The 22,439-nt window shown below is 44.8% G+C and overlaps 1 protein-coding gene across 4 annotated transcripts in view; it reads right to left on the reverse strand.

Moving 5' to 3' along the window:
- GAS6 (growth arrest specific 6) overlaps positions 1–22,439 on the reverse strand; it is an 82,532-nt gene that overhangs the window by 18,000 nt on the left and 42,093 nt on the right. For all 4 annotated transcript variants that reach the window (XR_007357458.2, XM_048856084.2, XM_048856097.2 and 1 more), the window contains 5 exons: positions 21,558–21,676; positions 20,952–21,141; positions 6,703–6,867; positions 4,437–4,605; positions 1,461–1,633 (listed from right to left, as the gene is read on the reverse strand). Coding sequence is in view for 3 of the 4 variants with exons in the window: in XM_048856084.2 (XP_048712041.2) it covers positions 1,461–1,633; positions 4,437–4,605; positions 6,703–6,867; positions 20,952–21,141; positions 21,558–21,676 (816 nt within the window). In the remaining variant the exon portion in view is untranslated. The remainder of the gene's footprint in view (positions 1–1,460; positions 1,634–4,436; positions 4,606–6,702; positions 6,868–20,951; positions 21,142–21,557; positions 21,677–22,439) is intronic.

Below are 22,439 nucleotides of genomic sequence, written 5' to 3' on the forward strand. Positions count from 1 at the left end.
CCCCACCCCACATTACGGGGGGGGAGGGAGGGGGGCACCAGCAGCTCTGTCCTCCCACACGGCTGGCTCCCCCTGGCATATTTGGCTGCTGTTCCTAGCAGCCAGGCATCAGAGCCACTCCTGGATGCTACCCGGTGTAGCACAGAAGCTGCCTGGGAGAACATCTGCCTGCAGTAGCAGTGGGATGCCTCCCGCCTGGGCTTGGCTTCCAGGACAGCAGCTGAGTGAGTCGGAGCCGCCCGCTCTCCCTGAGATGCTTAGAGTCGGCTCTGTCCCCAAAAGCTGAGCCAGGGCAGGGAGCAGTGGCAGCCTGCTCCGGCTCGACTTCTGGGGACAGGAGCCAACTCTGAGCATCCCAGGGAGAGCAGGGGGCAGACTCCAACTCGTTTGGCCAATATCCCCAGAAGCTATCCCACTACCGCAGCCAGGCACTCTCCCAGACAGCCGCTGCACTGCACCAGGCAGCATCCCAGACAACGTGACTGGAGGAGGCTCTGGCCCCGCCCCTTCCTCTCCCCGCCTGGGCCAGCTGCTTGAGGGGCATTTGACCCTTCGTGTCCCTCCCATGAGTTGCCTCACTGCCAAAGTGGTGTTGAGCAGCTTAAGGGCTTGTCTGCACTACCGCAGTAAATCGACCTAAGTTACGCTACTCCAGTTACGTGACTAACGTAGCTGGAGTTGATGCAACTTAGGTCTCCTTACCCCGGTGTCTTCACTGCACTGTGTCAACGGGAGATGCTCTCTCCGGTTGACCTCCTTTATTCTTCTCAGGGAGCTGGAGTACCAGAGTGCGCTCTGCCATCGATTTAGCGAGTCTTCACTACACCCGCTAAATCGACATCTGCTGCATCGATTGCAGCAGCATCGATCTCCATGTACTGAGGGCAAGCCCTAAGTGTAAATGAGAAGTAGTCTCACTGACTTCAGTGGAGTTACTTCTGAACTGTGACAGCAAAATCTAACCCTATATTATGAATATAACTAATTATATTGTTTATACCGTACATGGCACTTTGCAGACACTCTGGAGTTAGGCCTGTGTTACTCCCTTGACTACAGTGGAGTTATTATTCACTTACACTATAGAACACAAAGTCTCCGTACAAAGGAGTTTATAGTATAATTCAGACTAGTGTAACAAAGTGGCTAAAATTCAAGAGGTTGAGCCATATTGTCAGTGTGGAGATATTTGCTACTGAATCAATATCCTTTATAAGGGCCAAATGTTCAAAGAAGTGTTTACTCTCCTTCTAAAACGGTTTCCACAAAAAGCAGAATCCCTGTACTCTGATGACATTCAAACATCTGATTTGCATATAAAATTCTGAACTGGTGAATGTAAATGTATACACAAAATGGCAGGCACAAATTTTGAGATTTTTTGAAAATGGCCCTAGAAATTCTGATGAAATATTAAGGGATCTTTTTGTTTTACACCAGTAGAAGATTAAAGCTCGTACCTGTTGTTTAAGTTTCTTTGTAGAGTGATAGTCAATAAGAGCCAATGATAAAGGGACTGAAGCTTCTTCACCAACCAGAGCAAACAGTACCCCGGTGTCTGCTGCTGGCCGAATTACAGTGTTTACTTCTACTTCCCAATTCCTTTCAGCTTCATTTCCAGCAGATGGTTGCACTACAGAGAGAGATGCATGTCAGAAAAACAAAATGATTGACCAAGTGGCAGACAAGAGAAGACAACTATGGATGGATGAGCATATGGACAGATTGCCACATCTCTTTAACCCAGAAAAAAACACAAGCATTAATGCGAAAAATCAGAAAGGAAAATGGTAACAGCTCTGCCTTGTTACACTCCACAGAAAGGGCCGCTGCCTTTCAGAAAGTCAGAAGTCAAGACTGAGGGTTTTGGTTTTTTAAATCAAGGACAGACATTCAATTGCTAAGGGCTATCAATCATGTGCGGCGCGTAGCATAGGCTGAGGAAGGATGTGCCTCCCCAAACAGCCTCATGTGGCTCCATCCACGTTCCATCCCAAGGCCCCCTCCTGCTTGCTGATAGTTGCCCCACCCCAGGTGGACTACCTCCTCTTCCGGGAAGCCTGCTGGGTGGGGCTAGGGCAGCCAGCCTATGGCCAGGAATTGGGGTGGCTGGGGCCCTGGTGCTGGAGCTGCGCCGCCCAGCACTCTAGGGTTGGGGGAGGAGGCGGCACGTGCCACCTGGTGCTCCAGGGCTGCAGGCTCTCCAGTGGCCTAGGGCTGGGGAGCCGGTGGGCAGGAGGGACAGGACCTGAGGCAGAAGGGGCAGGCCAAGCCAGGGTCTAGCCTCCCCAAGCCCATGGTTCACCCGCCGCACATGCTATCAATCCATCACATTCTCAGAGCTGTTGCAAGATGTGGAATCCAATTTTTGTATCAGTCTTGAACTTTACAAAATGATTGAGGAATTGAACACTTTCACACAAATGTGTCAAAACAAAACAGAAGAAATATAAATAGAACACTTCGAGCACTATCCCTCCACAAGCCAATTAGAGGTTCTGAAGCCCTTTTAGCTTGCAATAAACGGTCACATGCTGAACTCAGAAATAGATGTACCTATCCTCCATGAACTTGTCTAGTTCTTTTTTGAGCCCTGTTATAGTCTTGGCCTTTACAACATCCTCTGGCAAAATATTCCACATGTTGACTATGCATTGTGTGAAAAAAATATTTCTTGTTTGTTTTAAACCTGCTGCCTATTAATTTCATTTGGTGACCTCTAGTTCTTGTCTAATGAGAAGGAGTAAATAACACTTCCTTATTTACTTTCTCCACAAGAGTCATGATTTTATAGACCTCTATCACATCCCCCCTTATCTCCACAAGAGTCATGATTTTATAGACCTCTATCATATCCCCCCTTAGTTGTCTCTTTTCCAAGCTGGAAAGTCCCAGTCTTATTAATCTCTCCTCATATGGAAGCTGTTCCATACCCCTAATAATTTTTGTTGCCCTTTTTTGTACCTTTTCCAGTTCCAATATATCTTTTTTGAGATGGGCAACCAGATCTGCATATACAACTTGAATATACAAGTATTCAAGATGTGGCCTGTCCCTGGCCTGTCTAGACAAGATCATAGACAATACTGATTTATTACTGCTGTAAATAGGATAAATGGGGTCTTTACATCCTTTTACTGTTACTAAACAAAAAAATAAGTATAATTGTTTATAATAAATGAATATAAAAATGTAAATTCTGAGAATACAGCTCTGTTAAGAATGTGGTCTCATTTGCACTTCAGATGCCAGACTCTATTTAGTAGTTCTTGCATCTATGTTGTAAACAGCATGACAGTCACCTGGTAAGATATTCTCTAATTTATACTAGCAGAACAGAAAAATCCACATAATGCTGCACAAGAGATAACGGGAGAGGAGAACTTGTAATCAGGCCTGTCAGCATTTAAAACTTTTACCAATGTCAATGGTCTATTTAGTTCTTCAGTGGACAGGTATAAATGGAAGAATCTGAAACAAAGGCAAAGCCATCCTTCTAATTCCTAAATTATTATGATTAAGAGAGGGTTGGAACTAAATCCAGGCCAATTTCACATAGCCTGTGTTGACGTCCTCGCTATATCATTGATATAGTTACCATGACTGATCTGAATCTAATAAATATCAACTTAAATCACAAGTGAAATTCAGTATGGACATTTCATTTTAGGCAACAGTGAACTTCTATCTAATGCCATGGCACACTACAGAGTTTACAGCGGTGCAGCTGCACCGATGCATCACTGCTAGTGCAGATGCTCTAAGCTGACGGAAAAGAGCACTCCTGTCGACTTAATCACTCCAGCCTCCCCAAGCGGAGGTAACCATGTTGGTGGGAGAAGCTCTCCCGCCAACATAACACTGTTCACGTCAGCGCTTAGATTGATGTAACTTATGTCGCTCGGAGAAAGGGAGGGACTTATGCAGACCCCTGAGCGACGTAACTTATACCAATGTAACCTGAAGTGTGTACATAGCCTAAGTCATAAATCTAATATACATTACTATGACTGACATGGTCTTAAGAAAAGTCAGAGTTGCAATAGCAGAGAAGGGTACACACACATCAGAGATAAATGCATTGTCAAAACCACACAGAGGGAACCTAATGAGAGTTGCCCATATAATGTTGGGTTCTAGCCAGCATTATTAGATCTTCCTTTTCATGAATCCCAAATTCAGCTTCTCACTACAGCTGCTAGCTTTCTTAATTGGGAAAGAGCTAATTCCAACTGCTTTATTATTTTAGTACACATGATGATTTCTCCCTACCCATTTAAATAATTTCAGAGCATATGTGTATGTGTCTTTAAAAAAAAACAAAGGCTTACCTGAGAAGTCAGGAATACATGCACTTTTACAATTGTTATTTCTGTTCTATTTGAATACATAGGTATGGACAACATACTATGACAATGATAAAAAAAAGCACTTACCATAATTGAAATTAAATATAGCAAAACCACTGCCAGGATAGAATGATCCTCGCCCTGCCACCGAGAAGCACTGCATCTTGTCATTCAGCTTTATTGTTTCTTGGATAGTAGTATCTTCACCATTCAACCAGTTCCATGCCCGCATGCAACCATCCAGCCGAGGATTTATCTTGTAAGACAGAGAAATAATCTTACCTTTAGTTGCTATTCTGTATTAAACGGAGAGAGGACTATGGGCACAGAGGGTCCCACAAGATCAAACTATATAATGGTGTGGGGAAAATCTCACCACATTTACCAACATACAATCACACCAGAACAGACTCAAGCCCCAATCCTGCAATGACATCCATGCGTGCAGACCTCTGTGCCATTGGCACTGACTCTGTCGGTGCTCCAGGGCTGTTCAGCCATGTGCAGGAGGTACTGGGGGGAGGAGGCGGAGTGAGGGCAAAGCGGATGTGGAACAGGGATGGAGCTGGGACGGGAAGAGGCGGGGTGGGGGTGGGGCCTGGGGGAAAGGGGTGGAGTGGGTCCTGAGATGGAGAGGGGGTCGAGCTGCGCCAGGGAAATTAGAAAGTCAGCACCTATGCTCTGTGCCCATGCAGATATCCACTGAAGTCAGTAATGCTCCACGGGGTATGGCTCATGCAGGGACTAAATTTGCTTTCGTAACTGTGTTACCCACTTCTACATGCTGTACATCTTTAGTGCCATTTATTTCTAAGAATCCCCTCGAGATTTGCCATGTATAAATCCATGTGAAACTCTTTACAAAGAGAGGACATGAATTATAACACATTTCACCATAAAAAGTTCACGTCACACAATGTGTGAAATGAGAAACGACCAAGTGGTATGCACTGTGACCAGACACAGATGTAAAAGATGTATGGCAAAGAGCCAGAAGTTGGGTGCAACCTTACACACACACACCTTATTAATTCCAGCTTTTATATATATTTTAAACTCTAGCATTAAAATGGGAGAAAGCAAGTAGACCAAAGACTCCCTTGAAGCTGCTAGATTAGTAATGGTTGGTTTCAGAGTAGCAGCCATGTTAGTCTGTATCCGCAAAAAGAACAGAAGTACTTGTGGCACCTTAGAGACTAACAAATTTATTTGAGCATAGGCTTTCATGGGCTACAGCCCACTTCATCTGATGCATAGAATGGAACATATAGTAAGAAGATATATATAGACAGAGAGAGGGTAAGTGTCAGATACAGAATAAAAACCCAGGGGTTTCTGGCTCCCAGGCCCATGTTCAGACCACACCTCTAGTTGAAACACATTCAGAGTGGCAATCACCCTGAACGACATATCCTTAGGTTGCTATATTTCCAGTCTTGAGGCCACAGGGTTGTCACCTTATTTAAAAACAAATAAAACCCAGCCCCATTGTTCAAGGTGGAAAGTCAGTCAAAAGAGAGGTAGAACAGCAGCTGTTTGAACAATAACTCATATAAACCTCCTTGCACTGTTGGCGTCCATGGAAATTCTGGCTACAATAATTTAAAAGCTTCCAAAAATAGCCCCAAGCCTCAATCAAACATCTCCAAGGAGCATCTTGACTTTCATTCCTATAGAAGTATCTTAATTAGAAAAAAAAAGGAATTGGTTTCTTAGCTGTAACTGACAGGTTTCAGAGGAACAGCCGTGTTAGTCTGTATTTGCAAAAAGAAAAGGAGTACTTGTGGCACCTTAGAGACTAACCAATTTATTTGAGCATGAGCTTTCGTGAGCTACAGCTCACTTCATCAGATGCACACTGATGAAGTGAGCTGTAGCTCACGAAAGCTCATGCTCAAATAAATTGGTTAGTCTCTAAGGTGCCACAAGTACTCCTTTTCTTTTAGCTGTAACTGACTTTCATGAAGATGGAGCATGGGGGGCAAAAAAAAAAAAAACAACCCCAAAACCACATACAAGCCAGCAAAAAGCCTTTTATAGGGTGAGAAACCGCCCGTGCTACCATGCCTCGGGCTCGCTACTAAAAATAAATGCTAAAAAGTTAGCAGAAATAAAAGCTTGGCATGATACATACTTCAACATTAAGCACTCTGCTGGTGTACGGAAGGAAAGTTCCCCCTACATTGCTCCCAGCTTCAAAAACACACTGGGCCTGATTTGTCTCACTTAGTCGGACGTAAATCAGGACTTACTCCACTGGGGTCTATAAAGTTAGCCTATTGTAAGTGAAGCTAAAAGTCAAGCCCACTACACTCTGTGTACCAACGTGATTGAAGATTAAAGCAGTACTCACGGGTTGAATAAGGTCTTTAGTTTTAAAAGGAATGCCTCCCACTGTTAAGTTCAGCTGATACAGTCCTTTGTCTGAAGTAAACAGATCTCCTGCAACAGCTATTTTCATAACTGCATCCTTGTTGACCTTTATAAACAAACTTCTCTCCAGTTCTTCAACAGAGATCTGAAGAAATAAAATTGTAAATAAGAATATTCAGAGATAGAGAGGTTTAGTATCTGCAAAGTCACAAAGTACAGCCACAATTAATAAAATCCTCAAGCTAAGAAAATATTTATTGTGCCAAGCCCACTTCATTAACTTTTTACAATTTTATGTTGTCTTTTGATTAAAAACAAAAAAACAAAAAACAAAAAAACCACTTGATAACTTGTGCTGTCATAAGAAGAAGTTACTCACCTTGTGCAGTAACGATGGTTCTTCGAGATGTGTGTCCATGTGGGTGCTCCACTCTAGGTGTCAGTGCATCCCTGCGCCAGAGATTTCTAGCAGCACTTCTCGGTCGGGGGAAGCGTGCGCGCAGGAGTCATCTCATGCAGCCGTTGGTACCTCCTGTAGCACATGCTCCCCTGACCGTCCCTCCGTTCCTTCTCCACCGCAGAGCTCAGTTGTGTGAACTCCGAAGTAGAGGGGAGGAGGGTGGGTGGTGGAGCACCCACAGAGGGACACATCTCGAATAACCATTGTTACTGTACAAGGTGAGTAACTTCTTTGAGTGGTGTCCCTGTGGGTGCTCCACTCTAGGTGCTTGTAGAGCAGTACCCCACCAGGGCGGTAGGGGTTCAGAGTTATGTATAAGTGTGCGATGAGAGCACTGTAAAGCCAATGACAGAGTCTGAGACATGGCCTTGGATGATAGAGTAATGCTTCGCAAAAGTGTGCTCTAATGTCCAGGCTGCAGCTCTACAAATGTCTATTAAGGGGACATTGTTCAAGAATGCAAATGATGTCGCCATGGCTCGCGTTGAGTGGGATCTGATGCCCACGGGGGGTTCTTTGTGATGCAGGTGGTAGCAAGTTTGAATACAGGTAGAGACCCATTTGGAAAGTCTCTGGGTTGATATTGTAGAGCTCTTGGAGCGCTCTGCTGTAAAGACAAATAGTCTTGGTGACTTGCGGTGTGGTTTAGTTCTGTCCAAGTAAAAGGCTACAGCCAGTCTGACATCTAGCATGTGCAACGTTGTTTCTCGAGAGTCATCATGTGGCTTGGGATAGAAGGCAGGTAAGCGTATGGTTTGGTTAATATGAAAATTTGTAGCCACTTTGGGCAAGAATTTGGGGTTAGGACGTAACATGATTTTGTCTTTGGTAAATACAGCATACGGTGGTTCAGCCATCAATGCTCCTATTTCACTGACATGTCTGGCAGACGTGATTGCCACTAGAAATGCAACCTTCACTGACATATGAAGGAGCGAGCAGGTTGCTAGAGGCTCGAAGGGTGTCTTGTGAGACATTTGAGCACAAGACTGAGATCCCATGGTGGTGCAAGTTGTCGTACTTCTGGGCACATGTTCTGAATACCTGCTAGAAAGCGCCGTGTAATTGGGTGAGTGAATATTGAAGCCCCTTCTACCTGTTCGTGGAAGGCTGTGATGGTAGCGAGGTGTACTTTAATAGATCTTATGGCTAGGTAGTCTAGGATCATAGATAGAGGCTCCATGGTTGCGTCCAGCTTTTTTTGCTGATACCAAGGGAGAATCTTCTCCACTTGTGGCGGTAAGTATTTCTAGTGGTGAGGCGATGGCTATTTAGTAATACCTGTTTTACTTTCTCCAAACAGTTCAGTTCCCCATGTTGGAACCAGAGAGGAGCCATGCTTTGAGACGGAGTTTCGCTGGGTCTGGATGGAGCATCCGGCCCTTGTTCTGGGACAGGAGGTCCATCCAGAAAGGCAGCTGTTGTGGGGCACAGACTGCTAGATGTGAGAAGTATGGAAAGCAAGTCTGTCTGGGCCATGTGGGAACAATGAGAATGATGTATGCTCTGTCGAGTTGTATCTTGCGGATGACCCATGGGATCAGTGGTATCGGCAGGAAGGCATACGTGAGTGACGCATTCCACGGGATGAGGAAGGCATCTCCTAGCGATCCCAGTGCCAGTCCTGCCCTGGAGCAAAATGTGGACATTTGTGATTTGTCGCTGAAGCAAAAAGGTCGATTACTGGGTGACCCCATTTTTGGAATATTGTGTCACGAACACTGTCGTGGATTTCCCACTCGTGTTCCTGTGAGAAGTGCCTGCTGAGGCTGTCGGCTGTAGTGTTTTGGCACCCTGGTAGGTATGATGCTGTGATGCTTATATTGTTGCGGATGCAAAAGTTCCATAAATTCATGACTTCTACACATAACGAGTGAGACCTGGCTCCTCCTTGGCGATTGATGTAAAACATGCACGCCACATTGTCTGTGAGAATAGAGATTAAGGTTTCTTGTATGAGTGGGAGGAAGTGTTGGCATGCATTGTGTACCGTGCAGAGTTCCAGGAAATTCATATGTAGTCAGGTTTCCATTACAGACCACTTACCTTGTAGATTGTGGTGACCCAAGTGGGTGCCCCAAGCTATCAGGGAGGCATCTGTTGTAATAGTCACTGATGGGGGGTCTTGTTGAAAGGGAATCCTGGAGCATACATTCCCTGGCTGTGTCCACCATTGTAGGGAGAGGATAACCCTTGGTGGTAGTGTCGCACGTCTGTTGAGAGAGTGTTTGCTGGCTGCACAGACCGTGCTTAACCAGTGCTACAGACAGCACATATGGAGTCTGGCATACTTTACTAAGAAAGTCGTAGCTGCCATATGTCCCAGAATCTGAAGGCATGTCCTCACTGAAGTTTGTGAGCTGATGGTCACCGTGGAAATAACATTGGTCAATGTAGTGAATCTGTGGTTTGGCAATATTGCCTTGGCTTGTATGGAGTCGAGGTCGGCTCCGATAAACTCCAATCGCTGGGTTGGTTCCAGGGTGGATTTCCTTTCGTTTATCTGTAGACCTAGCTGGTGAAACAGGTCTACTGTGGTCTTCAGCATGCCTGCCGCTTCTTCTCGGTTGGTACCCTTGAGAAGGCAATCATCCAAATAGGGGAAGATGATGACTCCTTTGCGTCATAAATGTGCTGCTACTACCGCGAGCGTTTTGGGGACTACGCGGGGAGCAGTGGACAGTCTGAAGGGAAGGACCCTGTATTGGCTGTGGTTGGGTCCTGCTGTGAACCTCAGGAACCGTCTGTGGGCAGGATGTATTGTAATACGGAAGTATGCATCTTGGAGGTTGAGAGCTGCAAACCAGTCCCCGCCGTCTAGTACTGGGATTATTGTGCCCAGAGTGACCATTTTGAACCTGTGGCTGTGTACGAACCTGTTGAGTTTTCGGAGATCTAAGATTGGCATCCATCCCCCTCCTTTCTTCTCTGTCAGGAAATATTTGGAATAAAAACCCCTCCCTCGGTATTGATGTGGTACTGGTTGTACAGCACCCAGCAGCAGGAGGTGGTCTACTTCCTGTTGCAGAAGGTGTACGTGAGAAGGATCCCTGAAGAGGGACGGGGAAGGGGAGAAGGTAGGGGGACGGCTGTGAAAGGAATGGTGTAGCCAGATTGTATGATCTCCAAAACCCATTGATCTGTGGTTATCGCAGCCCAGGCATGGTAAAATGGGCGTAAGCAGTGACCAAAATTGTGGGATGGGGTATCTGTTGGCGTTAGAGGTGTGGGGAGGTCGTGCATACCCTCGACCAAGACTTCAAAATTGTGGCTTAGATGCAGATGGACGGGTGGACGAGGCCTGGTTCTGTGGAGCCTGGTTCTGTGGAGACCGTTGTTTGGGTCTGTTCTGAGTGAAGTATCGTGGTTGTGGACGGTTAAACAAGGTGTTTCGTGACCTCTGGTATGGTTAAAAGCGAGGGCGTTTGTCAGGAGGTGGGTGTATGCCTAGTGTACACAGCGTCGCTCGGGAGGTCTTCATGGTATGGAGGACGTTTGGTATGGAGGTTTGAGACAAGAATAGTTTATCCCTATTGAAGAGGAGGTCTTCCACTTTTAGCTGTAGTTCTTTAGGAATTCCCGAAGCCTGCAACCATGATGTTCTTCTCATAACCGCAGCTGTTGCGGTTGTTTGGGCAGCTGTCCCCGCTACATCTATTGAGGCTTGCAGTGCTGTGTGGGCTATTAACTGACCCTCATTGATAATGGCATTGAGTTGAGGATGTTTATGCTCAGGGAGGTCCTCCACGAGCTCTTGTATTTTACTACAGTAGTCATAATTTGCTAGTAGGGCAGAACAGTTGGCAACTCTAAGCAGAAGTGTGGCTGACGAGTAAAGTTTCCACCCAAAGACGTCCAGTCTCTTGTGTTCTTTATCTTGCAGTGAGGAGCGGAAATGAGGCGGTTTACTGCGCTGATTAGCAGCTTCTACTACCAGAGAGCAGGCTTGAGGGTGAGAAAACAAAAATTCCATGCCTTTGGCTGGAACGAAGTATTTTCTATCAGCCCTTTTGCTGGTAGGTGGTGCCGATGCCGGTGTTTGCCATATTACCTCTGCAGGCTCCATTATAGCCTCATCCATGGGGAGGGGGATCTTGGTCGATGATGCTGGTTGTAAGATTTTTAACTTATGTTGTTTCTCCTGCACCTCGTGTAAGGCAATTTCTTGGCTGTTTGCTACTCTTTTGAAGAGTTCTTGGAACTGTTTCAAGTCATCTGGTGTTGTAGGGGTAGACGGCTTCACTGCTTTGTCTGGTGCAGAAGATGAGTGTGGGGCAGGTGGTGAATCATCCAGGTCTACCTGCGATAGTATCTCTTCCTCTGCCATCTCTGTCTCAGCGGGGGGTTAGAGATTTCTCTGTGTGGTAAGGATGGGTGTACTCTGGAACCTCTTGTTGCTGGGGAAGGGGGACCAGAATAGGGGTTCTGGTATATGGGCCAAGGATGCCATTCCATGGGGTAAGGTGGTAATGGGTAAGGCCAGTGCTGTGCATATCAGGGCTGTGAATGCTCGGAGAGATGAGGCTTAGGCTTCACAGTGTTCCATGTAGGTCTCATCTGTGATGGGGATGAATGTTGAGAGGAGAAGCGGTTGTCCTGCATGTCTCCTTCCTCACCATTATGCATGGAGATTGGTGCAGGAGATGGTGCCGCACTATATAGCTCGAGGAGTGTTCAGTGCCGAGCAGTGGTGACTGCGGTGCCGAAGAAACTGCTATGTCAGCAGGACGCAGGAGTTGCACTGGTCCTGCCTTGGGGTTGCGGTCGACCGTTGGAGCACTGACCAGTGCCCGATTCGGCTTGTTAGGCGGCAGCAAGTCTTGGATCGGTGCTGGTGGAGGCAGCATTGATCGCAGTGCCGCTGTCTGTACCACGCTCTGCACTGGGGTACTCGTTGCCATGGAGGAGACTTGACATCTCAACTTCGGTGCTGTGCGTTGGGGCTCAGCAGCGGTCCGCTGAGGGACGGTGCCAGAGGAGCCCGGTGCCTCGTAAGTGCTCACTCTGGATGAGTGGAGCACTGAGGGTAACGACCTCGCTGGGGAAGCTCCCTTTTTCTGAGACACCCTTGCTGGAGAAGTCGAAGCTTGCTTCCTGACAGTTTTGGAAGTTGGAGCCTTATCAGAGCTCGGGGATCTCGGTTTATGAGACTCCCCGGAGGATGTCTCTTGCGGAGGTTGGAGGGATTTCTCCAGCAAAAGCTTTTTCAAGTGGAGATCCCTGTCACATCTTGCCCTTGTTGTTAAGTTGGTGCAATGTATGCAGTTCTGGGAGATATGAGTTTCTCCCAGACAGGGAATGCAGGAGGTGTGGCCGTCACCAGCGGTTCACGGCAGGAGTCACACTTTCTAAATCCTGATAAGCCCGGCATGACTGCAGTTAAGCCTCTCCCGCCTCTTGAGAGATAAGGGTGGGAGTTAATTGTAATGGTAAACTGTAGAAACTGTTCCCAAACAGGGAGTTAAGGAGAGAAAAAGTCTTCTTCTTTCTTCTCTTTTCCGTTTGTTTGTTTGGTTGGGTTTTTTTGGAAGAAAAACCTCTACGAGGAACTAAGGAAACTATAGTGGTTTGAGCATTGGTCTGCTAAACCCAGGGTTGTGAGTTCAATCCTTGAGGGGGCCATTAGGGATCTGGGGCAAAAATTGGGGATTGGTCCTGCTTTGAGGAGGGGGTTGGACTAGATGACCTCCTGAGGCCCCTTCCAACCCTGATATTCTAAGACTAACGAAACAATGTAACTAAGCATAGACTAAAAAGAAGTTCCTATGTAACTTGTAACTTTTTTTTTTCTCCCAGAAAGTATCAAAGAGAGCACTGCCGCAGACCTCCGTCTGCAGCCGAGGATGGTTGAGAAGGAACTGAGGCACGGTCGGGGGAGCACACGCTACAGGAGGTGCCAACAGCTGCACAAGATGACTCCTGTGTGCGCCCTTCCCCCGACCGAGTACTGCTGCGAGAAATCTCCCATCTCCAGCGCAAGGACGCACCGACACCTAGAGTGAAGCACCCACAGGAACACCACTCAAAGAAGAACAGTAGATTCTACGCACCTGTTTTATAACAAATAGAAGAAAACCCACGTATGTTTCAAGTTGAAACCAACATTGCAAAAGGCAGAGAACAGTCTATAATATGATAGGTTTCAGAGTAACAGCGGTGTTAGTCTGTATTTGCAAAAAGAAAAGGAGTACTTGTGGCACCTTAGAGACTAACCAATTTATTTGAGCATGAGCTTTCGTGAGCTACAGCTCACTTCATCGGATGCATGCCGTGGAAACTGCAGCAGACTTTATTTATACACAGAGAATATGAAAAAATACCTCCTCCCACCCCACTGTCCTGCTGGTAATAGCTTATCTAAAGTGATCATCAGGTGGGCCATTTCCAGCACAAATCCAGGTTTTCTCACCCTCCACCCCCCCACACAAATTCACTCTCCTGCTGGTGATAGCCCATCCAAAGTGACAACTCTTTACACAATGTGCATGATAATAAAGTTGGGCCATTTCCTGCACAAATCCAGGTTCTCTCACATCCCCCCCACCCCCATACACACACAAACTCACTCTCCTGCTGGTAATAGCTCATCCAAACTGACCACTCTCCAAGTTTAAATCCAAGTTAAACCAGAACATCTGGGGGGGGGGGGGTAGGAAAAAACAAGAGGAAATAGGCTACCTTGCATAATGACTTAGCCACTCCCAGTCTCTATTTAAGCCTAAATTAATAGTATCCAATTTGCAAATGAATTCCAATTCAGCAGTTTCTCGCTGGAGTCTGGATTTGAAGTTTTTTTGTTTTAAGATAGCGACCTTCATGTCTGTGATTGCGTGACCAGAGAGATTGAAGTGTTCTCCGACTGGTTTATGAATGTTATAATTCTTGACATCTGATTTGTGTCCATTTATTCTTTTACGTAGAGACTGTCCAGTTTGACCAATGTACATGGCAGAGGGGCATTGCTGGCACATGTTGGCATATATCACATTGGTAGATGTGCAGGTGAACGAGCCTATGATAGTGTGGCTGATATGATTAGGCCCTATGATGGTGTCCATGGACAGTCTGCCATGGACAGTCTCTACGTCTCTACAGTCTCTACATCTCTACAGTCTGCCATGGACAGTCTACGTGTGTAGACACCACACGATCCATCGTCTACAGCCAAGCTCTGCGATACAACCGCATTTGCTCCAACCCCTCAGACAGAGACAAACACCTACAAGATCTCTGTCAAGCTTTCTTACAACTACAATACCCACCTGCTGAAGTAAAGAAACAGATTGATAGAGCCAGAAGAGTTCCCAGAAGTTACCTACTACAGGACAGGCCTAACAAAGAAAATAACAGAACACCACTAGCCGTCACCTTCAGCCCCCAACTAAAACCCCTCCAACGCATTATTAAGGATCTACAACCTATCCTAAAGGATGACCCAACACTCTCACAAATCTTGGGAGACAGGCCAGTCCTTGCCTACAGACAGCCCCGCAACCTGAAGCAAATACTCACCAACAACCACATACCACACAACAGAACCACTAACCCAGGAACTTATCCTTGCAACAAAGCCCGTTGCCAATTGTGCCCACATATCTATTCAGGGGACACCATCACAGGGCCTAATAACATCAGCCACACTATCAGAGGCTCGTATACCTGCACATCCACCAATGTGATATATGCCATCATGTGCCAGCAATGCCCCTCTGCCATGTACATTGGTCAAACTGGACAGTCTCTACGTAAAAGAATAAATGGACACAAATCAGATGTCAAGAATTATAACATTCATAAACCAGTCGGAGAACACTTCAATCTCTCTGGTCACGCAATCACAGACATGAAGGTCGCTATCTTAAAACAAAAAAACTTCAAATCCAGACTCCAGCGAGAAACTGCTGAATTGGAATTCATTTGCAAATTGGATACTATTAATTTAGGCTTAAATAGAGACTGGGAGTGGCTAAGTCATTATGCAAGGTAGCCTATTTCCTCTTGTTTTTTCCTACCCCCCCCCCCCCCAGGTGTTCTGGTTTAACTTGGATTTAAACTTGGAGAGTGGTCAGTTTGGATGAGCTATTACCAGCAGGAGAGTGAGTTTGTGTGTGTATGGGGGTGGGGGGGATGTGAGAGAACCTGGATTTGTGCAGGAAATGGCCCAACTTTATTATCATGCACATTGTGTAAAGAGTTGTCACTTTGGATGGGCTATCACCAGCAGGAGAGTGAATTTGTGTGGGGGGGTGGAGGGTGAGAAAACCTGGATTTGTGCTGGAAATGGCCCACCTGATGATCACTTTAGATAAGCTATTACCAGCAGGACAGTGGGGTGGGAGGAGGTATTTTTTCATATTCTCTGTGTATAAATAAAGTCTGCTGCAGTTTCCACGGCATGCATCCGATGAAGTGAGCTGTAGCTCACGAAAGCTCATGCTCAAATAAATTGGTTAGTCTCTAAGGTGCCACAAGTACTCCTTTTCTATAATATGAGTGGATCAATCATTTAATGTTGATACAGTGTTTTGGAGATGTAACAGTCTAACTGCAATACCAAGTTATTTATTATCCTCCTACTACTACAGCCATATATGAAAAGAAAAGCTGAAAGGACAGATAAGGGAGGGTTTCTTATTGGACCTGTAATTAATGAAAAACACAGATGCTTTCAGGACAGAAATGGGTCCCATCTTGGAGCAGTGACAGCTTAATAAAGAACAAAAGAAGAAAGGTTTCATATCTGAGAAAGTATTTAAAGAGTTGTATATTTATACAGTGCTTTTAATTCCAAAAGGAGCTTTACAAACTATGGCTCTGATCCTCCACTGATATATGTCCAGGCAGATCCTTGTGTCCAGGCAAAACCCAACTGACTTCAGTGGGGCACCAGGTAGGCACAAGGATTTCCCTGCATGCATCTCACTGCAGAATCAGGGCCCACATACATAAAGTACCATTGAAATGTAGCCACCTCCAGGAATAAAGGGAGGCAGTCAAGCACAAAACTGACATGCCACACACACAACAAAAATGGGGCTGGGGAAAACTGTGGCCAAGAAAACTAGGGAAAATGCTATTCCTTTGAGAAGTGGCAAGGGATTTTTAACATGTACTCAGAACAGAAAGGACCTCAGTCATCTCACTTTAAATTCTCATCTATATGTCTCTCTGACACACCCATATCCACACCCCCCTCTTTCAGAAGGTTGAAGGGCTGAGTTGATCCTACTGGGATTTGACCCTGTGGTTCTGACAAATACAGGTGTGTCAAACTTGATGCTTAGGGCTAAAATTTTCAGAATTGCCTAAGGGCTTGATACACAATGAAATGTAGGTGCCCAACTGCCATTTTAGGAGCCTAAGACCCAACTTTTAAGCACCAGTTAGATCCTCAAAACTCCCGCTGACCTGCCACCTAATTCTGGAGGTGCCTAAATTCCCTAGGTGCTTAAGTTTCTCCCTGTAAAGTCCACCATGGTGCCTAAGTTCCCACTGCTGGCATGCACAAAACTGCCTAAGCCCTGACGTCACTGTGCTGCTCAACACCCTCGCTCATACCTAAGCCCTGATGGGATTGTCGAACTCAGGATTCCCTGCCTATCTCTGTAACAGGCACCGATCCAGTAGGGGTTCTCAAAGTATACTTACTGGATTGGGTCTGGCACAAGGCAGCCAGGGCAACCATATCAGGAATTTTGGGGGCAGGGGATTGTGTCAGAATACCCAGAAGGCCAATCATCTAGGCTGTGGGTGACCCATTTTCAAATTCCCACCTGATTTGGAGCAAGGGACTTGAACCCAGGTTGATTACCCTAACCATCACTATTGTTTGTAAAATGGTAGTATCTAGAAACCCCAGTCACAGACCACAACACCACTGTGCCAGGCACTGTACAAACACAGAACCAAAAGGTGGTCCCTACCCCAGAGAAATTGCATTCTAATTACAAGACAAGAGACAACAGATGGAAACAGAGAGATGGGGACAGTACAAGGAAACAATGAGATAATGTTGATTGGCATGATAGGTTGTGGTATCAGCAGTGCACATGAACATGCTATTCATTATTCATCATTCCAAGGCCAGAATGGACCGTCCTGATCATCTAGGCTGACCTCCTATATAGCACAGGCCCTAGAACTTCCCCAAAATAATTCCCAGAGCAGATCTAGGACATCCAATCCAAATTTAAAAATGATCAGTGATGGCGTATCCACCACAAACCTCGGTAAATTGTTCCAATGGTTAATTACTCACCATTAAAAATGTATGCCTTATTTCAAGTCTGAATTTGCCTAGCTTCAGCTGCCCTTCTTAAACCTTTCCTTTCCTGTGATGTTTTGCTCATCAAGATTTCTGTAGGCATCAGAGCAGAGGAGAGTTTTAAGGAGGTAAGTTTTAAGGTGAGGGGATATTTTGGCGCACTAAATATTTAATTATTTATACAGAGTGGAACAGCTCCAAAAGGAGAGATTGAAAGAACCCCACCCAGAATACCCAATCACCCCATTGTTCAGACACTCACTTGGGATATGAGAGACCCAAATTCAAGCCCCCGCTTCAAATCAGGCAGAGCAAGAATCTGAAAACAGGTCTCCCACATCCCAGATGAGTGCTCTAACCACTGTGCTATTGGCCATAATGGTAGTGGGGAGGAGGGGCTAAATATCATTTTCAAAAGTGATTCAGGCACTTAGGAACCTAAATCCCATTAGAGTTTGGCTCCTAAGCACCTAAATCACTTCTGCAACTGGCATTTAGGCCTCAGTCACATAGGCCCAGATCTTCAAAGGTGTTTAGACAGCTAATTCCCATTGAAGTTAGGTGCCTAAATACCTTTGAAGATCAGCACCTTAGGTACTTTTGAAAGTTTACTGATCGGTCCCTTATTCCATCCCACCCTTTGCGGGGATTCCAGGAGCACTTGTGGAATGAGGGGTTAAAGACTTGATGCCAGACTTGTGGAGAGTAAGACAGCCTCCAGTGTTAGTGTTGGCATGCAGGGCCTCCATAGTGATGGCCTTAATCTAGCCAATCCCTAGACTGAGACCTGGCAGATCTTGGGGGCAGGGAAGCTTCTTTGGCAGAGGAATTGAGAAACCCAGACCCAGGGCAGAATACAGAGGGGAAATGCCATGGAGTCCTTACACAGACTTTTCCATGTAGTGGCAAGATCTAAAGCCTAAGCAGTTTCCAACTGTCAGCTGCTGGCATTCCTGTTTTCCACATTTCTCCCTCCTGTTGGCTATCTATGTTCTGGATCACTATTATACATCTGTGGAAAAACTAACTTGCATTGTACCTCAATTTGTTATTTTTTCCCCATATTTCTAGTAGCTCCAAGTTCCTTGGCATTCACATTCCTCACTGGTTATTACAAATCTACCAGTTTAGTGTTATTTGCAAATTTCATTTCAGATGCTGTTTGCCTCCACTTCCAGGTCTGTAACAGAGATATCAGTAATACCAGACACCACAGTGATCCCTGCAGTGCACTGTGGGCATACAGACCTCAACAAGAAAAGCAGTGACTAAGAACAGTTTCTGGGGGAAAATATGGGGATAGGAGTGCTCAACAGTCTGTTGGCAGGGGAATGACAATTATGTTAATTACAGAATAATTACACTGATAATTCCCCTTCCTACCACCGCCTTAGTTCAACAGCAAACGAACATAGCCGAAACAAGACTCTACATTCTTCACTCACCTAGCTCCATTACCCAACACTTAGAAAGAAAATCTCTTCCAGACTTTTCCTCCTTTCACTGATTTGTGAAAGTTCACATTACCACACCGTGAGGTCTGGTGCTTATACGCCTGTTATGTTCCCAAGTTAAAGAGTTTAACTGGTTGATTGCAGCTGCTGTGACTAACACACCAGCCTTAGCAGTATCAATTACACTTTTTTTTTAAAATAAATAAAAACACATTTTCCATCACAAGTTTAACCAGTAGGCCATCACACCACTCCATACACCCAATTAGAGACATCACTGCATGCAGCACAGAATTTCAAATTATGGTGATAAATCTTTAGTTTTGCAAGACCTGGCTTGAAGAAGCTCATAAATATGAACTACTGCATGTCGCACACTTTATCTACAGCTTCACTGAATCTCCACCACTGTTGTCTTGGAGATAGAAAATTATTTGTTTCAGTGAGAGTAAGAGAACTGAATGAGACGTTATTTGATGTGCTGGAAGTATTACCAAATGTCTATTGGTTAATATGAATACACTACAGGGTATGGTTTTTCCAACTATTCTTTAGGGGAAAAAAATCCTCCACCCAATTTCTCGTAAACACATGAAATCTGAATGGACATTTATAAATAATATTCTGTAATTTCAAATCTGCCCCTCTTCCTCCACAAATATTAATATCCTTGACTTTAGAGTACTAAAATTAACCAGGAATTTTTACCCACCCAGTCTCTACGAAACAAGTAACTTAATGGATTTAAGGTCAAAGGGCTCAACAGGAAAACCAAATGAATGAAAATTAAAGGGAAAGGAAAAAGAAAGGAATAAGAGAGAAGATGAATACATAAAATGACAAATATTTCACAAATTCATATTGCAACCTTTCTTGTTGATTTGGTCACATATAATAATGCCCAAGAATATGAAATTTCCAACATCAACAGAAATTAGAAGACATTGCTGTGATTGTGAAGAATATGAACCCACACCAACTCCAAAACAGATTGCATCTTCTTGCAATATTCTTGGGAATTACATTATTATGAAGATAAGTAAGCAGACATCAAAATGTTTTTTAAAAAGGCTGCCCCATATATTTACGGAGGAAACAGACCATTTTGTATTTAAAATAAGCATTCTTCGTAGTTTAAAAAGGACAAAGCCATAGAGCTCAGCCGTATCTTGTGCTGCTCCAGAGGTACAAAGGTGACTCAAAGCTGCTTTTCAGAGCCAGCTGAAGATTCCACCCCCTACTCCCCACCACTATCACCACCACACACACACCAGCTGAGGTAGTCCTCTGCTATCGCAAAGCTAGTTCTACAGTTGGGCCCCCTAGCCACAGAGGCTGCTCTAATTTACTCTAGAGGATGGCTCAGCCTGAGGATTGTGCACAGGAGCAGGGAAGAAGGAAAGGTGGCATAACGCCAACTCTGCCAACTCAGCCATATGTGCCACGTGGTTTGAGGATATACTGCATCCTCTTCAAGGAGGTGTGGCAGCAAAACTTCTCTAGTGCCTTTGGAGGTATCATTCCTGCACAGGCACAATGCCTCCTAGAGCTCTGACTCAGGCCATGCACGTCTCTCCATGGGCACCCTGCTCCAGGGATCAGCTTATTGCTACACTTGAATTCTATAGTTGAAATGTTGTTCTTACACCCAAGTTTATTTTCTTTTCTTAAAAGTAACTTAAAATGAGAAGTGACATATAGCCCCCATTCACCCACCACCACGCTACTGTAGTGAAAAATGGAAAGAAGGCTGTGCATATTCTGTACTGTGTCTGCAATCACAGATTGCAAGCAATGCTCTGTCTAGATGAAGAATGTGCCCTAAAGTGCTGTATTTACGCTGAGTCCTGGAACACCAGATTTAAAAAACCCCAATAGTTTCATTTCCACCTTTAAATATAAAATATAACAGCATGTTAAACATGAGGCTATGTCCAAACAATATCCCTTCAAAATACAAAGAAAGCAAAAAGCCTAAGTGCATTTTAGATGCAGTCCAAGAATCAAACAATGGGACAATAACATCCATGAAACAAGCAGCTTATACTCACTGTTTGCCACATGCCATGGTTGATAACTGGCCCACTGCTGGTCACACGGCCTATTCCATTGTACTTCAACTGCAATTCTAACCGTCCGTTGCGCAAAGCTAAGACTATCCACGTGCTGTCTTGATGGCCTCCAGCAAAGAAAAGGATACCTTCAGGATCAAAGGTTCTAAAGTCGAATTCAGCCACAAGTCTGACCACATGGGTGTCAAGAAACAAATCAGTTATGCAGAATTCAAAAACCACTGTGTGCTTTCCATACAGAGAGCATCAGTTCAGACAGTTAAGAACCAAGTATTAAAAAGTATTAGCTTTTAACTCAATTCTAAGACTAAACTAGATGGAGGATATATTATTATGAAAACAGTAGTAGAGAACACGCTGACATATTTCAGAGATCATCAGATTCTCTGGAGCAAGGACTCCCTCCTTGGTTACTTGTCTGTACAGTGCCTCACATAATTGGGGTCTGATCCTTGATCAGTGTTCCCAAGTGTACCATAATACATACAAATTAATAATAATAATTTTAGTTCCAAGTGGCTTTTTAATTCCATACATGTACTGAAGGGACGCAATGTTCAGCTGCAGTTCTAAAAGCATTCTCACCTTGTGGGCTGTTTCCTTTTAAAGCGTAGTCTGATAACAGGCGTACCACTGAACATTCTCCCCAGGTATAGAGATTTAACACTTTTCGCAACAGCAAAAGACACACAAGGTATAATATCCTATAATCGAAACATATTTGTAGACTAATTATTTGCTCATACATTAACGAAAGAAGACGACAATCAAATGGAATTTCCTTTGCTATTTTCTAATCTCAAACACTCATGACATGGATATAGTTGTTGATCAGGGTATCAATTATGAAACAACTGTTGATAAGTCCTAAGACTACAGTACTGTAATTTTAGTAATGAGGACGCTTAAAGTTCATTTCCCCTTGCTTCCCCTGAGGGCATATTTTTCTATAGCAAAAAAAAAAAAAAAATTTACACATTAAAGAACAATTTCCATTGTAATCCTACATCCTCAGAAAAAAGTCCACTATAAAAACCTTGCTAATGGATGCTTTTTGCATTCACGCCAAGTATCAGAGACTCCTTCCTGCCTCAGCCAAAGGGAAAAAAATCATAAAGGGATCGTGGCACGCAACAAAAAGCGAAAGTACTACTCTATAACTTAAATCACGCCATTAAATTTCTACACCATCCTCAGTGGACCTAATTCAGAAAAGCTTATGCAGACAGATGTAAATTACAGCTAAGTAGAGGACACACAGTGCTTCCACTGCCATCCTCTTTGTGGAATGGAGCAACAGATGCTTAGCCAGTGGGATCCTGGGAAGATAAGACTTGCATAAGCTATTCTCTCATCACCCTAGCAAGACCCCTTTCCTACAGAGGTGGAGGAGACAGGACACTGGCCTCTTATGGTATCTACTACCCAGCTCAAGTAAGCCTGGACAGTTGGACTCTCCCCTCTGAG

This window comes from Caretta caretta, chromosome 1 (genome assembly GCF_965140235.1).
Source record: "Caretta caretta isolate rCarCar2 chromosome 1, rCarCar1.hap1, whole genome shotgun sequence".
Lineage (NCBI taxonomy): Eukaryota > Metazoa > Chordata > Testudines > Cheloniidae > Caretta > Caretta caretta.